The 21371-nt window shown below is 37.6% G+C and overlaps 1 protein-coding gene across 1 annotated transcript in view; it reads left to right on the top strand.

Moving 5' to 3' along the window:
* LOC306848599 (speckle-type POZ protein) overlaps nt 1-20545 on the top strand; it is a 65648-nt gene extending 45103 nt beyond the window's left edge. The window contains exons 7-11 of the mRNA XM_079383242.1: nt 9834-10011; nt 13624-13679; nt 16830-16952; nt 17286-17428; nt 19187-20545. Of these exons, the coding sequence (XP_079239368.1) occupies nt 9834-10011; nt 13624-13679; nt 16830-16952; nt 17286-17428; nt 19187-19331 (645 nt within the window). The 3' untranslated portion in view covers nt 19332-20545. The remainder of the gene's footprint in view (nt 1-9833; nt 10012-13623; nt 13680-16829; nt 16953-17285; nt 17429-19186) is intronic.
* The last annotated feature ends 826 nt before the right edge of the window (nt 20546-21371 follow it).

The raw sequence follows: 21371 nt of genomic DNA, 5'->3' as shown, positions 1-21371 counted from the left end.
AAAACAAACAAACAAAAAAAGTCTCATGGTCCCAGTTTTATTCCGCTGCGCTCAGTCTGGCTGTTTTGAACAAGAAAGTGCCTTATGTAAACACTCCCAAAGAAACATGTCTGATAGGGGTCAGGTGAACCTGATATCAACTTAATTATACTGGGTTTCCTTAAGAGTAATTAGTCTGCTAGTCTTGAAAATATGTAGTTTTACACATCCTAATCAAGATGGACAAACTCTCCCCTCTCCCCTCTCCTCCTCCGCTCTCTTCCTGTCTCATTATTATTTCCCAGAACTTCAGCATTGCCTCCTCCTTTCTTCCTTATTGCACCATTCTTTACTCAGTTTTCCTCCCACAATTCCATTCTCTTTTTTAAAAAATTTTTTTTGCCTACATTTGAGGTGTTTCTCTGTCCTCTGTTATGCGGTTTCTTTTTTAGGTGTTAGCTCCTTAAGTAAGGGCCTGAGCATACCTTTCCCCCTCTCTCTCTCTCTTTTTCTCTTGTTTTTAATGAGGAGAGGGGTCCCATTAGAGGTGGAATAATTGGTGTCATTGTGGCCAGTGAGATGGAGGGATTTTGAAGGAAAAAGAGGATTTCTAATTCTAATTCTGGTTTCTTTTCTCTGCATTTTAAAGATTGATGAAATCAGACTAATAAAGCGTAAGTTTTAGCTAATGATTTGTTGACTTTGGTCGCTATTTTCTCTTGTTCGACCCACCTTCCATTTCTCTTTCTATGTTTTTCTCTGTATAATATGCTCTCTCAGGTCTTCTCTCCTTCACCTGTACTTGCTTTCTCTTTCTTTTTCTTTCTCGCCTCTCCATCGCTCCCTCACTCCACCTCCATCCTCCAGCAGGTAGATTGCTCATAGTAAATAAATGAGCTCTACACTTCTCTCTCTTCATCTCACAGCAGCCATCTTTCACTCAGTGCAGCCATATGCCACACTGATATCTCAGAGATCCACTACGGCTGCAACATCTGCTGCTGATATATATGTACACACACACGTGAACACACACACAAAAGTTTAGAAATGGTAGAAAGTTGAAGGAATGGTGTACTGAAAAATGAAAATGATTATTTACTCATACTTTCATGGTGCTCTTTGAAGCCTCAGTCTCCATTCGATGCATCAAAAAGAGCGAATACAGTACAGTTCTGCAAAATTTCGCCTTTCAAAAATTGAGTCGAAGATTTTTTAATGATATTGAAAGAAGTGTCTTCTATGCTCACAAGGGCTGCATTTGTGTGATGGCAAAACTGAATTTTCAGCATCATTACTCCAGTCTTCATTGTCACATGATCCTTCAGAAATCATTCTGATTTGTTATCAGTGTTGGAAACAGCTATACTGCTTGATATTTTTGTGGAAACGTTTGATCATGATACTTCAGGATTCTTTGCTTAAAGAACAGCATCTTTTTTATAGAAATCTTTTGTAACATTATTCACATTTGGTAACAGTAAAGATTTACATATTCAATGCATACTTTCTGAATATTAATTAAACTTGTTTATTTAATTTCACTTCAGAAAGGGAAAGTGTACATTAATCAACATTCATGAATGTAAATTTACTCAAGTTAGCTGGAAGGCTATTTTTCATGGGAGAACTGCAAAAAATGCTTTTCTTACTTAGATTTTTTGTATTGTTTCTAGCCAAAATATCAAAAAATTCTTAAATCAAAAAGGATTTTCTAGACAAGTAAAAATTTTCTTGTTTTCAGCAAAAACATGTCAAAATTAAGTGTTTTTTTCTTGAATAATCTGCCAGTGGGGCAATCAAAATATTCTTGTTTTCTGTTTGAATTTTGGGTTAATGAAAGAAAAACAAAATTATGATAATAGTAGAATAAACATCAGTGTTGACGTTGTTGTTTTTAATTTACCCACATTTTTGGATAGTAGTGTATGTTCCGGAGAGGTTTATGTTTGACATGAAGGAAGGAAATCATGATAATTTTCTTTTTTGGGTGAACTGTTACTTGGAGGAAAGTTCTATAGCTGCAGCATCTGCTTTGTTCCTCTTCACCCTCAAAACACAGAGGGATCAGCGGTGATGAGAATGTGATAGAGGGAAGTAGAGTAAGTGCTAAACCATGATACCCTAATGAAAGCAAAAGAGGATTTGAACATGTATTTAACATTTGAAAGTTTCCCTGTAAACATTTACACTATATGTGACAAACTGATGCGGTGTGATCCTCAAAATGCATTAATCTTTACCTTAGTGTTGTGCTTGCATCTCTACAAAGGGTGTTTTCAAAGTCAGGAATCCCTTTTCATGGATGTATGAGGTCGGTTGTCTCTCTGCAGACGAGTCCGCTCACACGCATACATAATCGCAGACAGTTCAGTGAGACGAGAGGCAGATGCTGGTGTCAGAAGGAGGGAAAGAGAGGAATAAGATCAGGTGAAGGAGAAAAACAGAGGTTTGCGGTCAGGGCCATACTTGAATAGCTTGAGTGGAAATGATGCATGAAAAAGCATATGTGTAGTACAGGGCTGTCGCGACTAGTCGATTTTTAAAAATCGTAGACTTCAATTTGCTCGCGTCGACTAATCGGCCAAATACCGGAAGTGGCGCATTTCACGACGAGAATCAATAAAACACATTATTAGACTATTTTCCAAGGCTGCATGATATATTAAACCCATTTAAAAATCATAATTAAGCATAATTGTGAATTTACAAATGCTATGATTTAATTAAATAATTATATCGATGCAGTTCTAACACCGTATATGCGCTTTATTAACATGCGTGTAGTTAAGTACATGCGTCTCTCAGTAGCTCCACAGAAACTGTTATCATTTACATGTGGAGCGTCTCAAACTCATCTCTGCATGATGTTGCGAGTTTGGGTTTATTATAACCTTCATCTGGGAACGCAACGTGCGCCATTTAATCAGATTTGTAAGGTAAATCATTTATAAATCTACACAAACAGGAGAATACATCGTGGTTTCAAAATAAAAGCTCAAACCCTCACTCTGAGTTTACACGGTTTGATCTCCACATATTCATGTAATTACAGCGGCTATAGCATTTCTGTCCTAAAGAAATGGCCAAATATTAAAGATTAAGTGGACATTTGAATTAAATGGTGCTTGGTCAATATTAAACAGTAATGTGTAAAAATAATCGTCAGGTTGTCGGCGCCTCCTGCAGGTCTTTGTTGTAATGCGTACTCTACATTAACTCTATTGTTTATAATACATTATTTTAACAGTTTTGCTCAATAAAACCATATGATTTATTGCTTTTAATACTTTATTTGAACTAATTATTATTGCATCATTGCTATTATATATGTGCTTTAAGTCATGTTGAAAGCTATTGTTCACTTAAATCCATTTTTATTACCACAAAAAAAAAAAATTATATATATATATATATGGCCCTATGAAATCGGTTTTATTTCCAAATTCAGTTTTGTTAAATTTTATTAAAGTCTAATTAATTGAGTTTTACCTTTACCAAATTCTGTTTTCCATTTTTTTTTTTTTTTTTTTTTTCTGGATTCCATTTTAATTGTTCCATTTTAAATTTTAATAATAAAAATCATATCCAATTAATTATATATTTATATATCAAAAAGATTTTTTTCAGAAATACTGCACATTTACATTTCTCACCAAAATAAATTCTGGTAAATAATATTTCTGGTAAATACTAATTTTATTATTAAAAATATAATTTTATTATTATTAGACTAGAACACGTGGATATGTTGTCATTCTCACACTATAATACTGAACTTTGATTTCAGTGATTTGGACTATGAGATGGACACTTGCACTCTATGCTGCTTGCACTCTATGCTGCTTGCACTCTATGCTGCTTGCACTCCATGCTGCTTGCACTCTATGCTGTTTGCACTCCATGCTGCACTCTATGCTGCTTGCACTCTATGCTGCTTGCACTCTATGCTGCACTCTATGCTGCACTCTATGCTGCTTGCACTCTATGCTGCTTGCACTCCATGCTGCTTGCACTCTATGCTGTTTGCACTCCATGCTGCACTCTATGCTGCTTGCACTCTATGCTGCTTGCACTCTATGCTGCTTGCACTCCATGCTGCTTGCACTCCATGCTGCTTGCACTCTATGCTGCTTGCACTCTATGCTGCTTGCACTCTATGCTGCTTGCACTCTATGCTGCTTGCACTCTATGCTGCTTGCACTCTATGCTGCTTGCACTCTATGCTGCTTGCACTCTATGCTGCTTGCACTCCATGCTGCACTCTATGCTGCTTGCACTCTATGCTGCTTGCACTCTATGCTGCTTGCACTCTATGCTGCTTGCACTCTATGCTGCTTGCACTCTATGCTGCTTGCACTCTATGCTGCTTGCACTCTATGCTGCTTGCACTCTATGCTGCTTGCACTCTATGCTGCTTGCACTCTATGCTGCTTGCACTCTATGCTGCTTGCACTCCATGCTGCACTCTATGCTGCTTGCACTCTATGCTGCTTGCACTCCATGCTGCACTCTATGCTGCTTGCACTCCATGCTGCACTCTATGCTGCTTGCACTCTATGCTGCTTGCACTCTATGCTGCTTGCACTCTATGCTGCTTGCACTCTATGCTGCTTGCACTCTATGCTGCTTGCACTCTATGCTGCTTGCACTCCATGCTGCACTCTATGCTGCTTGCACTCTATGCTGCTTGCACTCTATGCTGCTTGCACTCCATGCTGCACTCTATGCTGCACTCTATGCTGCTTGCACTCTATGCTGCTTGCACTCTATGCTGCTTGCACTCCATGCTGCTTGCACTCCATGCTGCACTCTATGCTGCTTGCACTCTATGCTGCTTGCACTCTATGCTGCTTGCACTCCATGCTGCTTGCACTCTATGCTGCACTCTATGCTTCTTGCACTCTATGCTGCTTGCACTCCATGCTGCTTGCACTCCATGCTGCACTCTATGCTGCACTCTATGCTGCTTGCACTCTATGCTGCTTGCACTCTATGCTGCTTGCACTCCATGCTGCTTGCACTCTATGCTGCACTCTATGCTTCTTGCACTCTATGCTGCACGTGCCACTATGGGTCACCATACTTGGCAGTATGTCACTTCACTTTTGCTTTAAAAAAGGATTTCATAGAAATGTAGATTTCATTTGGTTTAATAAAATATTTTTAAGTAAAAAATTTTATTTTTATTTTTTTGCGGGAAATTAGTCATTTAGATTAATCGATTAATCGAAAAAATAAATAGTCGTTCGATTATTCAAAATAAAAAATAGTCGTTAGTGGCAGCCCTAGTGTAGTCTGAAACAGAATGACTGTATAAACATCAGCTCTTTGTATTATATCTGGTTGTGTATTGTATTTGAGATGTTTATGGTGTCCAGTAGTGGGAAATTCTGCGCTTAATTGTCTCTTGCAGTGGTGTGCAATAGAGGTATGTTTGTTATTAAGAGTTGAAGTGAGAAGATACTGTGTGGTAATTCTCTAATTAAAGTGTGTAAATTACGCACTGCTTGGTTTGATTAATCAATGAATTCATTATGACCTGGACAAGCTCATTAGCATGAGCCTGATGCCGCGCTGGTAGTCAGGACTGCTGCTGTCCTGAAGTGTGTATTTATAGATGCAGGAAGTCACCTGGAATTATTGTTCCTCACTTTTTTTTTTTTCCCAAACTTTTTTTCTTCCTCTTTCTGTTTTGCGTGCCACTAGTGAGTGAGTGATGAATGTCTGCACATGGGTTTCACTCGGCGAGTTTGAGTGTGTGTCGCATGTTCATTAATCAAGTTCAGTGGAAGAGTAGCGTACACACACTAGTTACACCCTCCTCCCTCATTAGTTGCTGTGTTTAGATTTACACCCAGTAAACAGTTCAGTTATACTTGGGTCCAGACAGAGCTGGTAGTGCCCATCTCGCGCTGCTCATTAAAGTGATGTGCTTGACTTTAAAGTAGTGATCCGTCCTATTTTTGAGGCTGAAGATAAAGTCTTGTGTTTGTAAACAGACAGATAGACAGAACTCCAGTGACTTGTTCAGCAGCCTTAGGAGATATATTTCCCATTCTTTTTCTCCATATGCTTTATTATGATAAAAATCTTCAATGATGTTTAACTATTGAATCTTCAATAATAATCATAAGATTTGGGCCATGTGATTTATGTTCATGACATTACAACATTATCATGAGGCCTTTTTGATTGTTTTAATATTAATTTGAAATTAATAAATACTATTTTATATTATTTTTATTGAACAATTGTGAGATTACAGATGCATAAATCACCCACTTATTAAATGTGAACATTTACTACAGCCACCAGTGAATCTCATCAGTCAGAACAACCATGTGTATCGAACAGTTCTGTAATTTGGCAAAAATAATTATTTTATTATAATGTTATTTTTATTATTGTTTTATTTTAGCTTGAAGCTCTATGGATACTGTAGGTAGGGCTGGGTATCGAGTTCGATACTTTTTAGGCACCGACCGAATTGCTTCAATACTACCGAGTATCGAAAAACGTCTTGTCGTTCGGTACCAAACTTCGATACCTAAGGGGTTAATCTCATCACCGTCAGTGAGCCAATAATCCTTTAGCACTAGGTGTGTTTGACTAGAAGCGGCGCGGCGCTGATTGATCAGTGTTTGACCTCCGCAAAAGCGTTTCGAAAGCGCACGGAGCAGTCCGCTCTCTATATCGCGCGGTTTGTTTATTATACACAGACTGAAGCTCGCGTGACGCTCGCGGTCATTTCAGCGTCTGCCGCCTCTCTAAATGAGGACATAAACACATGAACAACATCTCCAGAACTGCTCTGAGAGTCACTTCATGAACATTTTACCGTTTGATTCGAGTAAAACTAGCGTCATATCATATACACACAGAACTGTAAAGGTATTCCAGACAACCCATCAAAATAAAAGTTCGGTTTAACTTGGAAGACTGCTGCAGAAATATATTAATATTGTTCAGCAGACAGCACTGCTAATACTAGGCTACTATTAAAATTAAAACTTTTTTTTTTTTTTTTTTAGTAATGATCACACAACAGTGATTCCATGTTTTAATTTTAATAGTAACCCCCCTTTGTTTGCCAAAATAAATAAACTTTTGATTTTCAATAATTTAAAGAGAAATGAAATTAATGTTTTATGTCTTCATTTGAAAACCAGATACAGAACACAGAATTTCTGAGGAAAAATAAAACATTTCATAAGGCTATTTTAAGAATAAATTTAAATAAACTAAGTTGTTGTTATGCATTCAAATAATTAGACATACTACACCAGAATTTAATAACAATAAAATATATGGTGAAAGAAAATAAAACACCCACTTATGAAAGTGGATGAAGATTTAAAATTTCTTGAAGTCTTTAACAACCTAGAAATGATGATTCTGTCTGAGCTTTGTGTTTTAAAATGAACACACACTAATGTAAACGTAGCCTAACAGATGTGTAAACTGAAAACAATTTGAACTTTATTAAAATAAATTATTTATTTATTGTGTTGGATATATTTTGTTCTTTGTGCAGTGGCTCAGGAGATGAGGCTTTGAGTCTGTATAAATATCAACAAGCTAAAAAAAAAATAGTTTTTTGAGATAATGTAATCTTATTAAAACTGATTTCATAAAACTGGTATCGAAAAAAGTATCGTTCAGGAACCGGTATCGAACTCAAGGTATCGGTATCGATATCGAAACTTTTTGAGCGATACCCAGCCCTAACTGTAGGGTTAGCGTTGTGCAAGTAATTGGTAGATTACTCTGAGGATTAATCGAGTAATCGGATAATAGCAATGAGGCAAAAAAACCACCGCCAACAGACATAATTTTTTTACACTTTTTATTGCGCAAACTAATCCTTGTTTAATATTGACTAAATGACATTAAATTCAAATGTCCACTTATTCATTAATATTTAGCCATTTCTTTACGACAGAAATGCAGAAATTACAGCTACTGTAATTTCTTGAATATGTGGACATCAAAATTTGTAAACTCAGAGCGAGGGTTTGAACTTATTTTGAATTTTGAATTGAATTTATTTAATTGAATCATAGCATTTATGATTTCAAAATGCAATCAAGGATATTTTCAAATTGGAGTACTCTAATTGAATCAAGAAATCGTGACGCCCCTAGAATTCTGCTTTTTTTTTTTTTTCTATCCTTGTGACTTTATTTCAGATGTTTTAATGGTGGTTTGTGTTGTTGTGATATTAGTGCAGGTGTTTTGGTGGTCATTTGTTATTTTGTTGGCATTGCAGTGTTTATTTATTGAATTTATTTACGATGCCCATAACAGCTTTATAGTTTTATGTACAGCAGAAAGGATAAACGGGAAATATATATATATATATGTATATATGTATATGTGTGTGTGTGTAAGTGCTGTCAAACGATTAATCGCATCCAAAATAAAAGTTTGTTTACATAATATATGAGTGTGTACTGTGTATATTTATTTATGTATATATAAATACAAACACATGAAAAATGTTAATATATTAAATATATTTTTATATAGAATCTAAAATATAATTATATAAATGTATATACATGTAAATATTTTCAAAATACATACTGAATGTGTGTTTTTATATATACATAATACATTTACACAGTACACATTATGCAAACACCAACCTTTTTTTTAATGCGATTAATGACAATTAATCGTTTGACAGCACTATATATATATATATATATATATATATATATATATATATATATATATATATATATATATATATATATATATATATATATATATATATATATACACACTTTTCTTTTTTTTTTTTTTTTTTTTTTTTTTTCGCTCCACAACCTGTCACCATCTTGCTCATTTTCTCTACCGCTTTCCTTGTTTGTTCCTCTCCTTCTCGTCTGTTGTCTTCCCTGTTTTCCTTCAGGGGAAAGTCTGCTCCTCCATTAAGAACAGACAAGGGTCCTTGACATTTAATTTCCTGTTTGTGGTGCTCTTTTACCCTCTTCCTGCGTGTCATACTCGCTCTCCTCCATCTCTATCCATTTCCGTCTCATTTTCACTCCTTTTTACTTTTTTTGTCATTTCACTCTTGTTGACTTATAATCCCTGATTTTACCTCAAACTCTTGCCCTCTGAGCATTATGGATCATTTTGCAGAAAAATTTCCAGTTTTCTTGCATTACATTTACAGTCTTTTCAAATTTGAAGTGAACATTCAGTACTAGTCTCATGATGCTGTAACGGTAGGCAGCTCACAATGTTTTGAGGTTTGTCTGTGAGGGGTTTTGCTCATTAAAGAAATGTGCCTTATATGGCAATTAACTTGGTGTGAGAACCTGTGGCATTTCAGCATGTGTGTGACTCCTGGAGTGAGATAAATGAACCTGCTTATGTCTGCGGGAACAGGTGGCTAAGTCAGCATGGTGGCCCGCCACACACACATACTTACGCTCACACACAGAGACTAGTAACAAATTGAGGCAATTTGTGTAAATTAAGAGATAACTAGATGGCTGCCCTTGTTGAACAGTCGTTGTAGTGTCCCCCCTGAGCCACTGGAATCGTGATCTACCATATTGGCTGACATATGGATGTCCTTAAATGTGTCTTTTAAAATAAACAAAAGTTAACCCAGCACACATGAATCTGGTGTCTTTAAAATAGTGGTTGGCGTGTTGGTTTATTTTTATTTTTTAAAAGCACGGTGGCTAATGGCTGAGATAATCCATATGTAATTTTAATAATATAAAACGCAAATGTGCGCATCTATTTCGTTATTTTCATTTTTTACACTATTTCACACATTTTTAATGCCCAGCACTGATTTGGTTTTGCATATTTTTTTTTTTTTTTTTTAGGTGAGTGTGGTGCAGGACTCTGTGAACATCTCTGGTCAGAACACCATGAACATGGTGAAGGTTCCTGATTGCCGGCTGGCAGATGAACTGGGTGGACTGTGGGAACATTCCAGATTCACGGACTGCTCGCTGTGTGTCGCAGGGCAGGAGTTCCAGGCACACAAAGCCATACTGGCAGGTAATGTGGGAAACACACACATTAACTTTTTTCAGAGATTCACATGTGACCCTGGACCACAAAACCAGTCTTAAGTCGCTGGGGTATATTTGTAGCAATAGCCAAAAATACATTGTATGTGTCAAAATGATAGATTTTTCTTTTATGCCAAAAATCATTAGGATATTAAGTAAAGATCGTGATCATGAAGATATTTTGTAAATTTCCTACCATAAATATATCAAAACTTAATTTTTGATTTATAATATGCATTGCTAAGAGCTTAATTTGTACAACTTTAAAGGCCTGTTCACACCGGGACGAATTTCGCGCGCGATATTCGCCGACGTTTAACGTCTCGTGACTAAACAAAGGGCGCCAATGTGAGTGTGCACACCGACGCGCATAACGCCACGCGTAAAAGCGTAATTTAAAAAAAAAAAACGCCTCGGGTTCGGTTTTTTGGTTTGACGCGCCGCATCAAAAACTATCCGACCAATGAGATTGGCGCTTTTGCTCACGTGTCTGGAGCTGCTGAAGTTACAGTAAAACACAACTTGGGGGCACTCAAACACAAAACGGTCTTGCCGAGCACACATACATAACGACGAAGAAGATATACGCCAAGTAGCGTCTACACTGCCTCATTCAACAGAACAATAATTTCTTCATCGCTGGAGCTGGAGCTACTGGTGCTTGAAATATCCATGTTTTCTTTGTATGATTTTGACAAGCGCGTAAATACTTGGGCTGCGTCCGAAATCGCATACTTCTCTACTATATAGTATGCGAAAAACAGCATGCGAGGCGAGTAGTATGTCCGAATTCATAGTATTCGAAAAACAGTAGGCGAGAATTACCCGGATGACCTACTACTTCCGCCCGAATTCTGTAGTAGGCATACGATGGACACTTTACTATCCCATGAGGCCACGAGAGAGGAGGCGTCATATTCGAAAAATGGCGGAAAGCGGCGACGCGGCTGTTTTCAAGTGCAAGTACCTCAAGGGAAAACGTTGTCATTGTGGTTAAATTGCACTTGTTTAAAATAATCAAAGTAAACGGCTGATTTATTAAAGTTTAACCGTTGTAAATCGATGAGATGACTTCATGAACATGGCGGATGTAGTACGTCCGAATTCCATTCATACTACCCTCATTCATACTATATAGAACGTACTTTTTTAACGGTCGAAGTACGTTTGAATTCAAATGTAGTACCTACACAAGTAGTATGCGATTTCGGACGCAGCCTTGCTCTCTTCTTCTGAGTGACAAGCGAGTGTCAGAAGCGTAAAGTTGCGCAGCGCCACCTTTTGTACCGGGGTATTTCTGTTTTACATTAAGCGCCCTCTAATGTCAGGGAATGAATTTGCATGTTCACTCGGCTCATCGTTAGCGAAAATCGCTTGGGTGTGAACACAAAAAACGCGTTGAAAAAGGGTAGCGAATAACGCGTGCCGATATTCGTCCCGGTGTGTACGGGCCTTAAAGGCGATTTTCTCAATATTTTGTTTTTTTTGCACCCTCAGATTCCAGATTTTCAAATAGTTGTATCTCAGCCAAATATTGTCCTATCCTAACAAACCACACATCAATGGAAAGCTTATTTATTCAGTTTTCAGATGATGTATAAATCTTAATTTCGAAAAATTGTCCCTTGTGACTGATTTTGTGGTCCGGGGTCACGCATGCTAAGAATTTTCAAACTTAAAGAAAATTATTGCAGATGATTGTAACAGATGAGTTATGTCAATTTTCAATTTTTTCCTTTTTCATTTTAATATTTATATTTAGCTTTATTTTTTTATTAAAATTTTCGTAATTGTAGAATTAAAAAAAGAAATCTTGCCTTAGCAACTACCTGAAATAAGTGGGTTTTTTATATTATTTCAGAACTATTTTAATTAATTCAGAGATTTTCAATTGTTTTAGTTTACTCATGTCATTCCAAACCGTAAGACCTTTATTCTTCATCTGAACACAAATTAAGCTTTCTGACCCTGTATAGACAGCAATGTAACTGACATGTTGAAGCCCCAGATAGGACATTGTTAAAATAGTCCATGTGGCATGACTGCCTTCAACAGAAGCTGTTTTTAGACCAATGGCAAAGTTTTGAGTTCTGAAACTTATAGCATATTTTTATAGTACGGTGACCTCTAATGTCAAAAGAAAAAGGGAATTTTGGTTTCTCAGTTTATGACCTCTTTAGTTTATGTTCCAAAGATGAACAAAGGTCTTACGGGTTTGGAACGACATGAGGGTGAGTAATAATTGACCGAATTTTCATTTTTGTGTGAACTATTGCTTTAAATGAACACTTATTTTACACAAAATTCACATTTACAAAAATATAAATATCCATTGACAAGTTTATTTGTAAGGTTTTTTTTAAGGTGTTGAAGTCTTGTCACTAAACAAATCTCCCTCTGTCCCAATTTTCTGTGGCGGTGTTGAAAACCGAAGACAGCTGTCTTATTGCTCAGTCAGTCAGTCACTTAGCAGACAGCCAAGGCACCTTATAAGGAGTCAGGTTTTATATTTCAAGAACAAATTCATGTGGGCTTGAGAGATAACCAAGTGAATATTTAATGACTACACTGCTGATATCTTGTTAAAAATGAATCAGAAGTTGGAAATGTAAATGTATAAACACTTTCACTGTTTTCGACAGTGAGAAGTGAGCTCAACAGAGAGCTCTGTCAGACACAGAACTAGCGACCCACACACGCGGGGTTGTGGGATATCATAGGCGGCGAAAGAAGCATCTGTGCTTCCTTCAAAAGCCGAACAGACAGAGGTATCTTAGACATGATGTTAGTTAACATTTGAATACCTTCCTAGCGATGTATCCTGCCTGAGAGGGCAGGATTTTTCATGTTTCAGCAGCAGCTTCTCTCTCTCCCGCTGTCGCTCATGGTGAGGCGGGATTCCTCGTTATCTGTCCGTACCTGGTAGTGCTCATTAATCGCCGTGGAGACTGAGCTGATCGGTTGGTGTCTGAGCTGTGATTAGACCGTGTGTGTGTATGTGCGAGGGAGAGAATGTGCCAGACTTCACACACTCCTTTAAACAAGTTAAAGTTGCCCTCGACTCCATATCCAGACCTAACAGAGAGAGGAAGGTCTGAGCCGCCATCATCCCCTGGGTTAATCAGCCAAAAGGATCAGCAATTGCACCAAGGCACAAATTGTCTGAGGAACCACTGTTAGATGTTTTGTTTTTGATGTTGATGACTGAAACATTTCCTGAGAATCTTTGTTCACCATCCCTCATATGATTTAACAAAACGAGCACTGTACAAATATATTGAACTGATTACGTCATTTGCCTAGGTCCATGAAAGCAGCACATTTCCTAATATAAAAGGGTAGACGGTATTGTAGCTTTCTTTTTCAGCTTTTTCATATCAAAGATTGTAATGTGATTCATCTCAGAGCTTGTTGATTTGGTTTGTGGCATGAACTTTTTCGAAGAAATTTTCTTTGGAGAACATGAGTGGGAAAAATACTTGGGGATCCAAGGCTGCTGAAAAACTGTCGCTGTCACTCTATTATAATTACCAGTTTTTTTTTTTTTTTTTAGTCATAAGTTTTTGTGTATTAAAAACTCTTTCTTTCACTTCCACAGCACGTTCCCCAGTATTCAGTGCTATGTTTGAACATGAGATGGAGGAGAGTAAAAAGGTGAGCCTGTTTGTTTATTTTTATTTTCCTTCCCTTCCATCTCACATTTTGTCTCATTATACTTCAAAAGTCTGTCCTTTTAGTCCGTCACAATCAGAGAGACCCTCACATTTATATTCATGCACAGCTTGTTGTTTTCATGCAAGTGTTTTCCTGATGTCTCATTTCTGCAGTGTTTATTAGTTTCTAAGTATATTAGTTCTCTCCCAGTAGGACTCAAATCCATCCTACCTATCAGCCGCCTAATTTTCAGTCCAGCTGTGTGTGTGTGGTCTAATATATCGGCATTTACCAAATAGCTTGTTCTCAAAAGCTGATCATAAATCACTATTTGCCGTTTTTCTTGCATGGCTTTTTAAAATGGCAGACATGTTAGGTCTGATTATAGATCAGAGCAGTGTGGAGTTTGTTCATAGAGGCGTTAGAGATTGCCTGTGTTAATCGGGAGGACTGCACATGTCTATTTAAATGATGAATGAAGACATTGTTATTTTTAGGGCTGTCAAAGTTAACACTTGCAATTAGTGAAATGTTTCTTGCCATTTAATAATTTAATTTGACATTCATTTTTATAATGTAATTCAAGTAATGAACCCAATTCTTAAAGGAACTGAATGCGTTAACTACAAAAAAGTTGAATTAGCGGTTAAAATAGTTTTTTTGTTAATAAATAAATATAAATATTAGATTAAACATTAATCAAAATGTTGCATTAGCAACTAACAAAAAATAAGTTTACTTTGAAATGCAACAATTTACTAAAAAAAAAAAAACTAATAGAACTGAAATTAAAATAAATTTAATCTGAAAGTTAAAAAAATTATGGTAAAAGCACATTGAAAATCTAAAAATGAAAGCTAATTCAAAATATGAAGAACTCCAGTAGTATATAAATAATGCTAAAGTGACACTTATTTGCGCTAATTGCCCCTTACACTTCCCCTAACACACTTCCTGTTCTTCCTCTTATATCTGTGATATTCCCGTGTTTCACCATCTGCTGATCCAGTATTCCTCTGTCTCTCTCCTCGTGTCGTATCCCCCCCTTTCCCAGAGTTTCATCATGCACTGTTTTTTGGGACAGGATGTGCTTGTGTTTGGGGTTTGTGGAGCAGTGAGATTTCCTGTTGCTCCTTTTAGTTGTGCAGCTTATGTGAAGATCCATGCAAATGTGTGAGACTGAGTTTTGTGTTGAGAGTGTGTGTGCGTTTAATAGATGAATGATGGGATCCGGGGCTCAGTTTGTGCATAGGCACGTGTGAAAGCAAATGTGGCCGCATGCATGTGTCAGTGTGTGTGTCAGGTTTAGAAGATGGCTGGGTCTTGACTGTGATGTCTGTAGAATATTGATGGATTTGATGCTGCAATAGAGAAAATCTGAAGAGAATTGAGAGGAAATGCCTCATCAGAGAGAGCGTAAACAGATGAGTTGCTCGTTACATCTAAAGAAAAGACTCCTGAATATCTGCTCATGAACTTATCTGGATACTTCAGTGACTTTTCACACTGGAACTTCTGGTGTGGACCAGAGTGCTTTTGATGTCCATGTTTTGTTTTGTTTCTGGTGGTGTTGGGAGATGTTTAGGTACTGAGCAAACTCTGAATTTTTCTCTTGTGAAGCATCCATAGCAGACAACGATATTTCAACTATTTTTGTCCATACAGTAAAAGTCACTGAGAACCAAAATAACAAATAACATTGAACCACTTTTTTTTTTATAAATAGTAAGATATTTTTAAATAGTTTTGAAAGACTCTCTTGTGCTCGTCAAGGTTGAATTTGTTTGGAAAACTGTTATATTGTGAAATATTATTACGATTTAAAAAACTTTTTTTTTATTGAATATGTTTTCAAATGTAGTTTATCCCTATGATGCAGTCATTACATTCAGAAATCAGTCTAATATGCTGATTTGGTGCTCATTTCTTATAAGTATTAATGTTGAAAACGCTTGTTTCTTAATACTTTTGTGGAAACTGATAATTGTTCAGCATTCTTTGAATAGAAAGTTTAAAAGAGCGGCCTTTATTTAAAATATAATTATTTTAAATGTTTACTGTCGCTGTTGATCAATGTAATGTGTACTTGCTGAATAAAAATATTAATTTCTTGAAAATAATGAGTGAATTTTCATGTTTGGTGACCTGTACCTTTGTAGATTTGGTCACAGACTTGAATAATTGAATGGTGACTTAGGCTCTTAAATTTTAGATTTTTAAATTTCTCTATAAGTGCCACAGTTCACAGCTAAAACTGCAATCTGCAGGGGATGGAGTTAAAACTTTGTGTGAAGAAAGCCTGTGGCTTTAGGCTACACAGACTTTTATTTTCTGTTGTAGCCTTTAATAAATAGTTCCGTTTGCTTTTGAGTGAACTTTTTCATTTGACCTTGCTGTGTTCCTGTGTCTGTGGGTGGGGTGGAGTTCCTAACAGTTGCTGCATTAATTGCTTTAGCTGTGATGGACGGGCTGGGACGGAAAAGCCTTTGTTACCAGCACGACAGTCAACAAAGAGCTTATGCTCCGGCAGCCTTGGGCAGAAGAGAGAAACTCTGGCAGTGCTCATTCCGGAACATTGATCAGGGCAGGAGCAGAAAGGGAATGGGGCTTTCTGAGCTATATATTAATTTGCTTTTTTGTGTGCGCATATGCGTTCATACGGTGGAGGTCAGTGGTCATGAGAGTTTGGTGTAGGGTGCTCAAGGGACACCGCAGGAGCTCACGAGAGGAAAGGCTAGACTCCGACACAATTACACTTTATGCTTTTACAACAGTTTCAACCGCCTGAACTGCTTCAGGTCCAATTACATCACATTTTAAACCTCCAAAAGCACAACCAGTTGACTGTGGCGCAGTGACAGAGTTGAATAAAATCTAGATTGTTAGAATGAAAAGCCGGAGAAGACTTAACTAAAAGGCCCGGGTACTTCATCTTCTCTGTTCCGTCTCCTGCTCAGCTTTTTAAGATTAGTGCGCATGAACGAGTTCAACACGAGAACAGTACCAACTAATAGACCATCTAATAAAACTGGACGCATTAACACACGTGTAAAGAGAGTCTGTAGAGGTCGAGGAGTCTTGGGGGTTTTCTGACCTGATGTTCTATGAGACTGTGTGGTTGACAGGGTTCTGCTCTGATTTGTTGTCTAGAACCGAGTTGAGATAAACGATGTGGAGGCTGAGGTCTTTAAAGAGATGATGTTCTTCATCTACACTGGCAAAGCACCCAACCTGGACAAGATGGCTGATGACCTGCTCGCTGCTGCTGACAAGGTGAGTAATGGCTGCACACAAACACCACATTTAGCTGAATGCATGCCAAACAGCATTTCTTCTTCTCATCTGAGAACAAAAACAAGTTTATTAAATGGCACAATGACAACATATTTCTTTTTTTCTTCTTAATCATGCATTCACTTCACATTATTTTCTTGGCATACACACCAACAAAAAATGACCAGAATGTGCATCATGTGTCGCAAGCCTCAACAGTTGGCAAAAATCATAATCGGATATTAAAAGAGAGCCAACATCAATGCAATACCTACTTTGTGTTGACAACACAAGCTCACAGACATGCATTGAAGTGCATCTCTCTGTCTTTAGTATGCTCTGGAGCGGCTGAAGGTGATGTGTGAAGATGCTTTGTGCACCAGTCTATCTGTGGAAAACGCAGCAGAGATTCTGATCTTGGCCGACCTGCACAGTGCTGACCAGCTCAAGACGCAGGCTGTCGACTTCATCAACTAGTGAGTGCTGCTTCTACTGTCAGGCTAGTAGTTCAGAAAACATATATTAAATATATAATATAAATCATAATTTATTTTTTTTAATTTGTTAGATATCTATGATGGGTGTCGTTTTGTAGGCTGGTGAAAATTAACCAGATCCTTTTAGCCTTAGAATAGAAATTAAATGCTTTTTTTAAAAAATCTTTTACTTTTCTGTCATCTTCGCTTGTCCCCACTTTGTCAGCCCCCCTCTCTGTTCTCTCCACACCTATTTTTCATGCTGTATTTTGTCTCTTTTTTAAATTTTATTTTACTAGCTTGTTCAGTCGCTTTGCAGCAGCTTTATTGGACGGTGTAATTTTGAGTTCATTTCGTGGATGGCAGTAACTTGGCTGGTGTGAAACTGGACTGTGGCCATCTCATTTCAGCTCTCTCTCTCCCCGTCTCTATACAAAACACCCACCGCCACAACAACAGCAGAGACAGAGGGAGATCAATAACAAGGGCAACACAGAAAATAAGCATGCACACCAGCACCTCCTCCCAAAATGATTCGTCCTCTCTGCCCTTCTTAACCTGCATTCATGTTTGCTGCTTATGTTATTGGTTTATGTGCTCGTCTTTCTCTTCTCAAATGGTTTTATTGCCGCACGTAGGAGTCTAGTGTCAGAGTGCAGCAGTTTTCCAGCCATCACAGGACAATGACTGTCAGCGGGAGCATCCCCACTGCTCAGAAATTAATAAAGTCAAAACAGTACAATGAAAATAGAGAAGTTTTCTATTGAGTTGTCCTTGCTTTTTGAACACAGCAACAAACATACAGCATGGCTATTGTAGTCAGATTCAAGAACGAATTACTATATAATTGTTGTTGTTCATCTTCACAAAAATTGAGATGCAAAACCAGAAACGAAAATGCGTAAACTTCTATAAACTATTTTTTAAAGATTTCAGATTTTTTTTTTTTTAATTTGTTGGTTTTGATAATAAATATTTAATAGTGCATGCTTGTTTCCATTTTTACATTTTTGTTACCTCTACTGTCTTACAGTTCATGTTTACAAACACCGATTTAATAAATAGAATCTTTTGCATGTCTCAAAATGAATATGTATTTTTATACTGTACATTATAATATGATGCCTAAAATTGTTTTAGTTTTCAGTGTTTATTTTTAAATTATTTTTGCTTTTAATTTTAGTGAAATTTACTTCTTATCTGCCAAAACTAATATACAATTATATAATAATTAAAATAATTTTCAGATTATAGGGACCAACCATAATTGAAATATTGCGAATGAAGCTTGATAATTAAAAAAAAAAAATAGTCTCTCTCTCTCTTCCACTGACACATTTACAAACATAAGGCTTTTTCCTACATATAAAAGCTGTTTTTGCTTTTTTTTTTTCCCCTCTTGTTTACTTCCAAGTTATTTTGGAAAGGCTGTGTTTGTAACCTGTTCTTTGTGGATGGTTGACCGCACAGTGACCTTTTGTGTTGGGGAAAGTGGAACGGGCATGTTGCCCACAAGTCCCGCTGTCGACACTGCGAGCAAGTGCTACAATTAATGTCAAGTGTTTGGGGGCAACAGCATAGTGGGGTTAGGGGGAGGTCAGCGTCTCGCACACAAACACACTCTGGGTAAATGTCGTTAAAGGCCATTTTTTTGGTGTGCGTGATAGTGCAGTGCAAGTGCCCTCGGGGTGCTGAGCCTCAGCGAAGACGATTTGTGTTCTCAATGTGTGTCTGTTTCTTTCTCTCTCTCCCTCTCAGCCATGCGTCCGACGTGATGGAGACCTCAGGGTGGAAGTCAATGGTGGCGTCCCATCCTCACCTGGTAGCCGAGGCGTACCGCTCCCTGGCCTCCGCTCAGTGCCCTTTCCTGGGCCCCCCTCGCAAACGCCTCAAACAGTCTTAATACCGTTCCTTACCGTTACCTGACCCGCACACCTACACACACTCACACAACTGCCTACAAAGGGGGGGGAAGCGCTATTTTAGATTTACACCCCCCCCCAGCTCTGTCCCTTTAGATGCCTAAACCAGCTCTTGACCTGCCCCCTCCCTTCACGTTTTCCAGACAGACCCCTCCAGCGCAGAGGACCCTCTTTGTTTCTGCCCTACCGATGGGTTTCTCAGTGTTGGGGAGTGTTTAGGCTGCACAGGTTGAACCCTGTCCAGAAACGTGGCCAATCTCTGCACCAGTCAAACCCAGAGTTTCAGTGGACTATGGATTCTTGAGCGTGTGCGGATGGATCGGGGTTGAGCTTTTGGCTGGACAGTTAAACATGAGAAGATATGAAGACTGTACTTTTTACGTAACTCTTTCCACTGGCCACTACTGTGTGCTCTCCTTCACTGTGTGAACCGGTTCTCCATCTCCACTTCATCCCTCCTTCAAAACAGTGTGATCGGCTAATAGACATTCCCCTTTATAGTCGTGGATGGAGGGATTTTTCTTTGAAAAGGAATCAAGGACAAACTGTTATTGTTGCTAAATAACTTTTCAATAGGTAGCATGTGTCTTCATAATGACGACATCAGCGTTCAGTAGATTCCTGTGTGACTTTATCAATCCTGTGTGACAACAAACAGCTTTTTACAGAACTGTCCTCTGTCTCTTGGGAAATTTGAACATAGAACTTGCCATGAACTTTTAACTTGCGACCCACAAGCTAACCTGGCTTCCAAAAGGATGTGAAGCTCAGATGGACTTACAAAGTGGTTTGGTCTCATTTTACAGGGCGAATAAATTGACTAATCCGCTGAGGAGTGTAAAAATAGGGAAATGCTTGTGGACCTTTTTTTTTTTTTTTTTTTTTTTCTCGTGATGTTTATTTGGGATTTTTCCTCCTTGTAGCACTTGTGTATTTGAATCCAGGCTTTCTGTATGAAAAAAAACAATGCCAAAAACACAGACCTATCTGTTTGTGTTTTTCTTTTTGTTTTGTAACAGGCACAACATGTTTGTTACAGGCATATCTTAGCGGTTATCCTGCTTTCTGCTGATTCCATTCTCTCTTTTATATTTGGTTACAGTCATGGATTAGACAAATCTGGAGCTCTTGCTGAAATGGAGAATTGGCTTTTTTTAGTAATTAAATAAAAGCCTGTCCGAGTGCACCAAATCTCACAAATGTTCTGTTCATGCTCACAAAAATTGAGAGACAAGTAACCAACCTTTTGTTACCCACAGAAAATGATTTGGCATAGTGGATGGGTCTTGGTGCTAATAGGGCTTTCTGAATTACATTTAATAATAATAAATACTATTAAAATGGTTACCAATAACTATTAAATATTAAGCACGATTTAAAGGAATAGTTTGCCATTTGCTCACCCTCAAATTTTTCCAAACCTGTATGAATTTCTTTCAACTGTTGAACATGTATTGAAGATATTTTGAAGAATGTTGGTAACCTAGCAGTTGACGGAAGCCATTGATTTCTATAATATGAAAGAAAATACTATGGAGGTCGATGGCTACCATCAACATTCTTCATAATATTTTATTTTGTTCTTAGCAGAAGAAAAAATGAATTAATTTTAATTTCTGGGTGAACTATTCTTTAAAGGCTCATGAACCTGACATACAGTTTTACAGATGAGGCTTCCAGAGACACTTTGCAGAATGTCATACTACTTGTATGTGTGCTTTGTCATATTCATGTTCTTTATTTATGAAATGCTCCAATGATGTACTATGCAGCCAAGTGTTTAGCATACAGCAGGATACACTGAGTGGAAAACGGTATCCTGCAATGCAGTGCTCTCGACTTGACCTTCCATTTCCATGTGTGACTAGTGAGCTACAATCACTTGTGATTTAACTTTTCCTCCTTTCCTCATTTTAATCAGACTGCCAAAACATTCCTTTTTTTTTTTTTTTACCAAAAATGGGATTTTAAAAAAAGCTAAATAGCATTTATTTCATAGATTCACATGTCATTTATTGGAA

This window comes from Barbus barbus, assembly GCF_936440315.1.
Source record: "Barbus barbus genome assembly, chromosome: 3".
NCBI lineage: Eukaryota > Metazoa > Chordata > Actinopteri > Cypriniformes > Cyprinidae > Barbus > Barbus barbus.
Note: the sequence above shows the minus strand (reverse complement) of the source record. Positions and strands in the feature narration are given on the sequence as shown.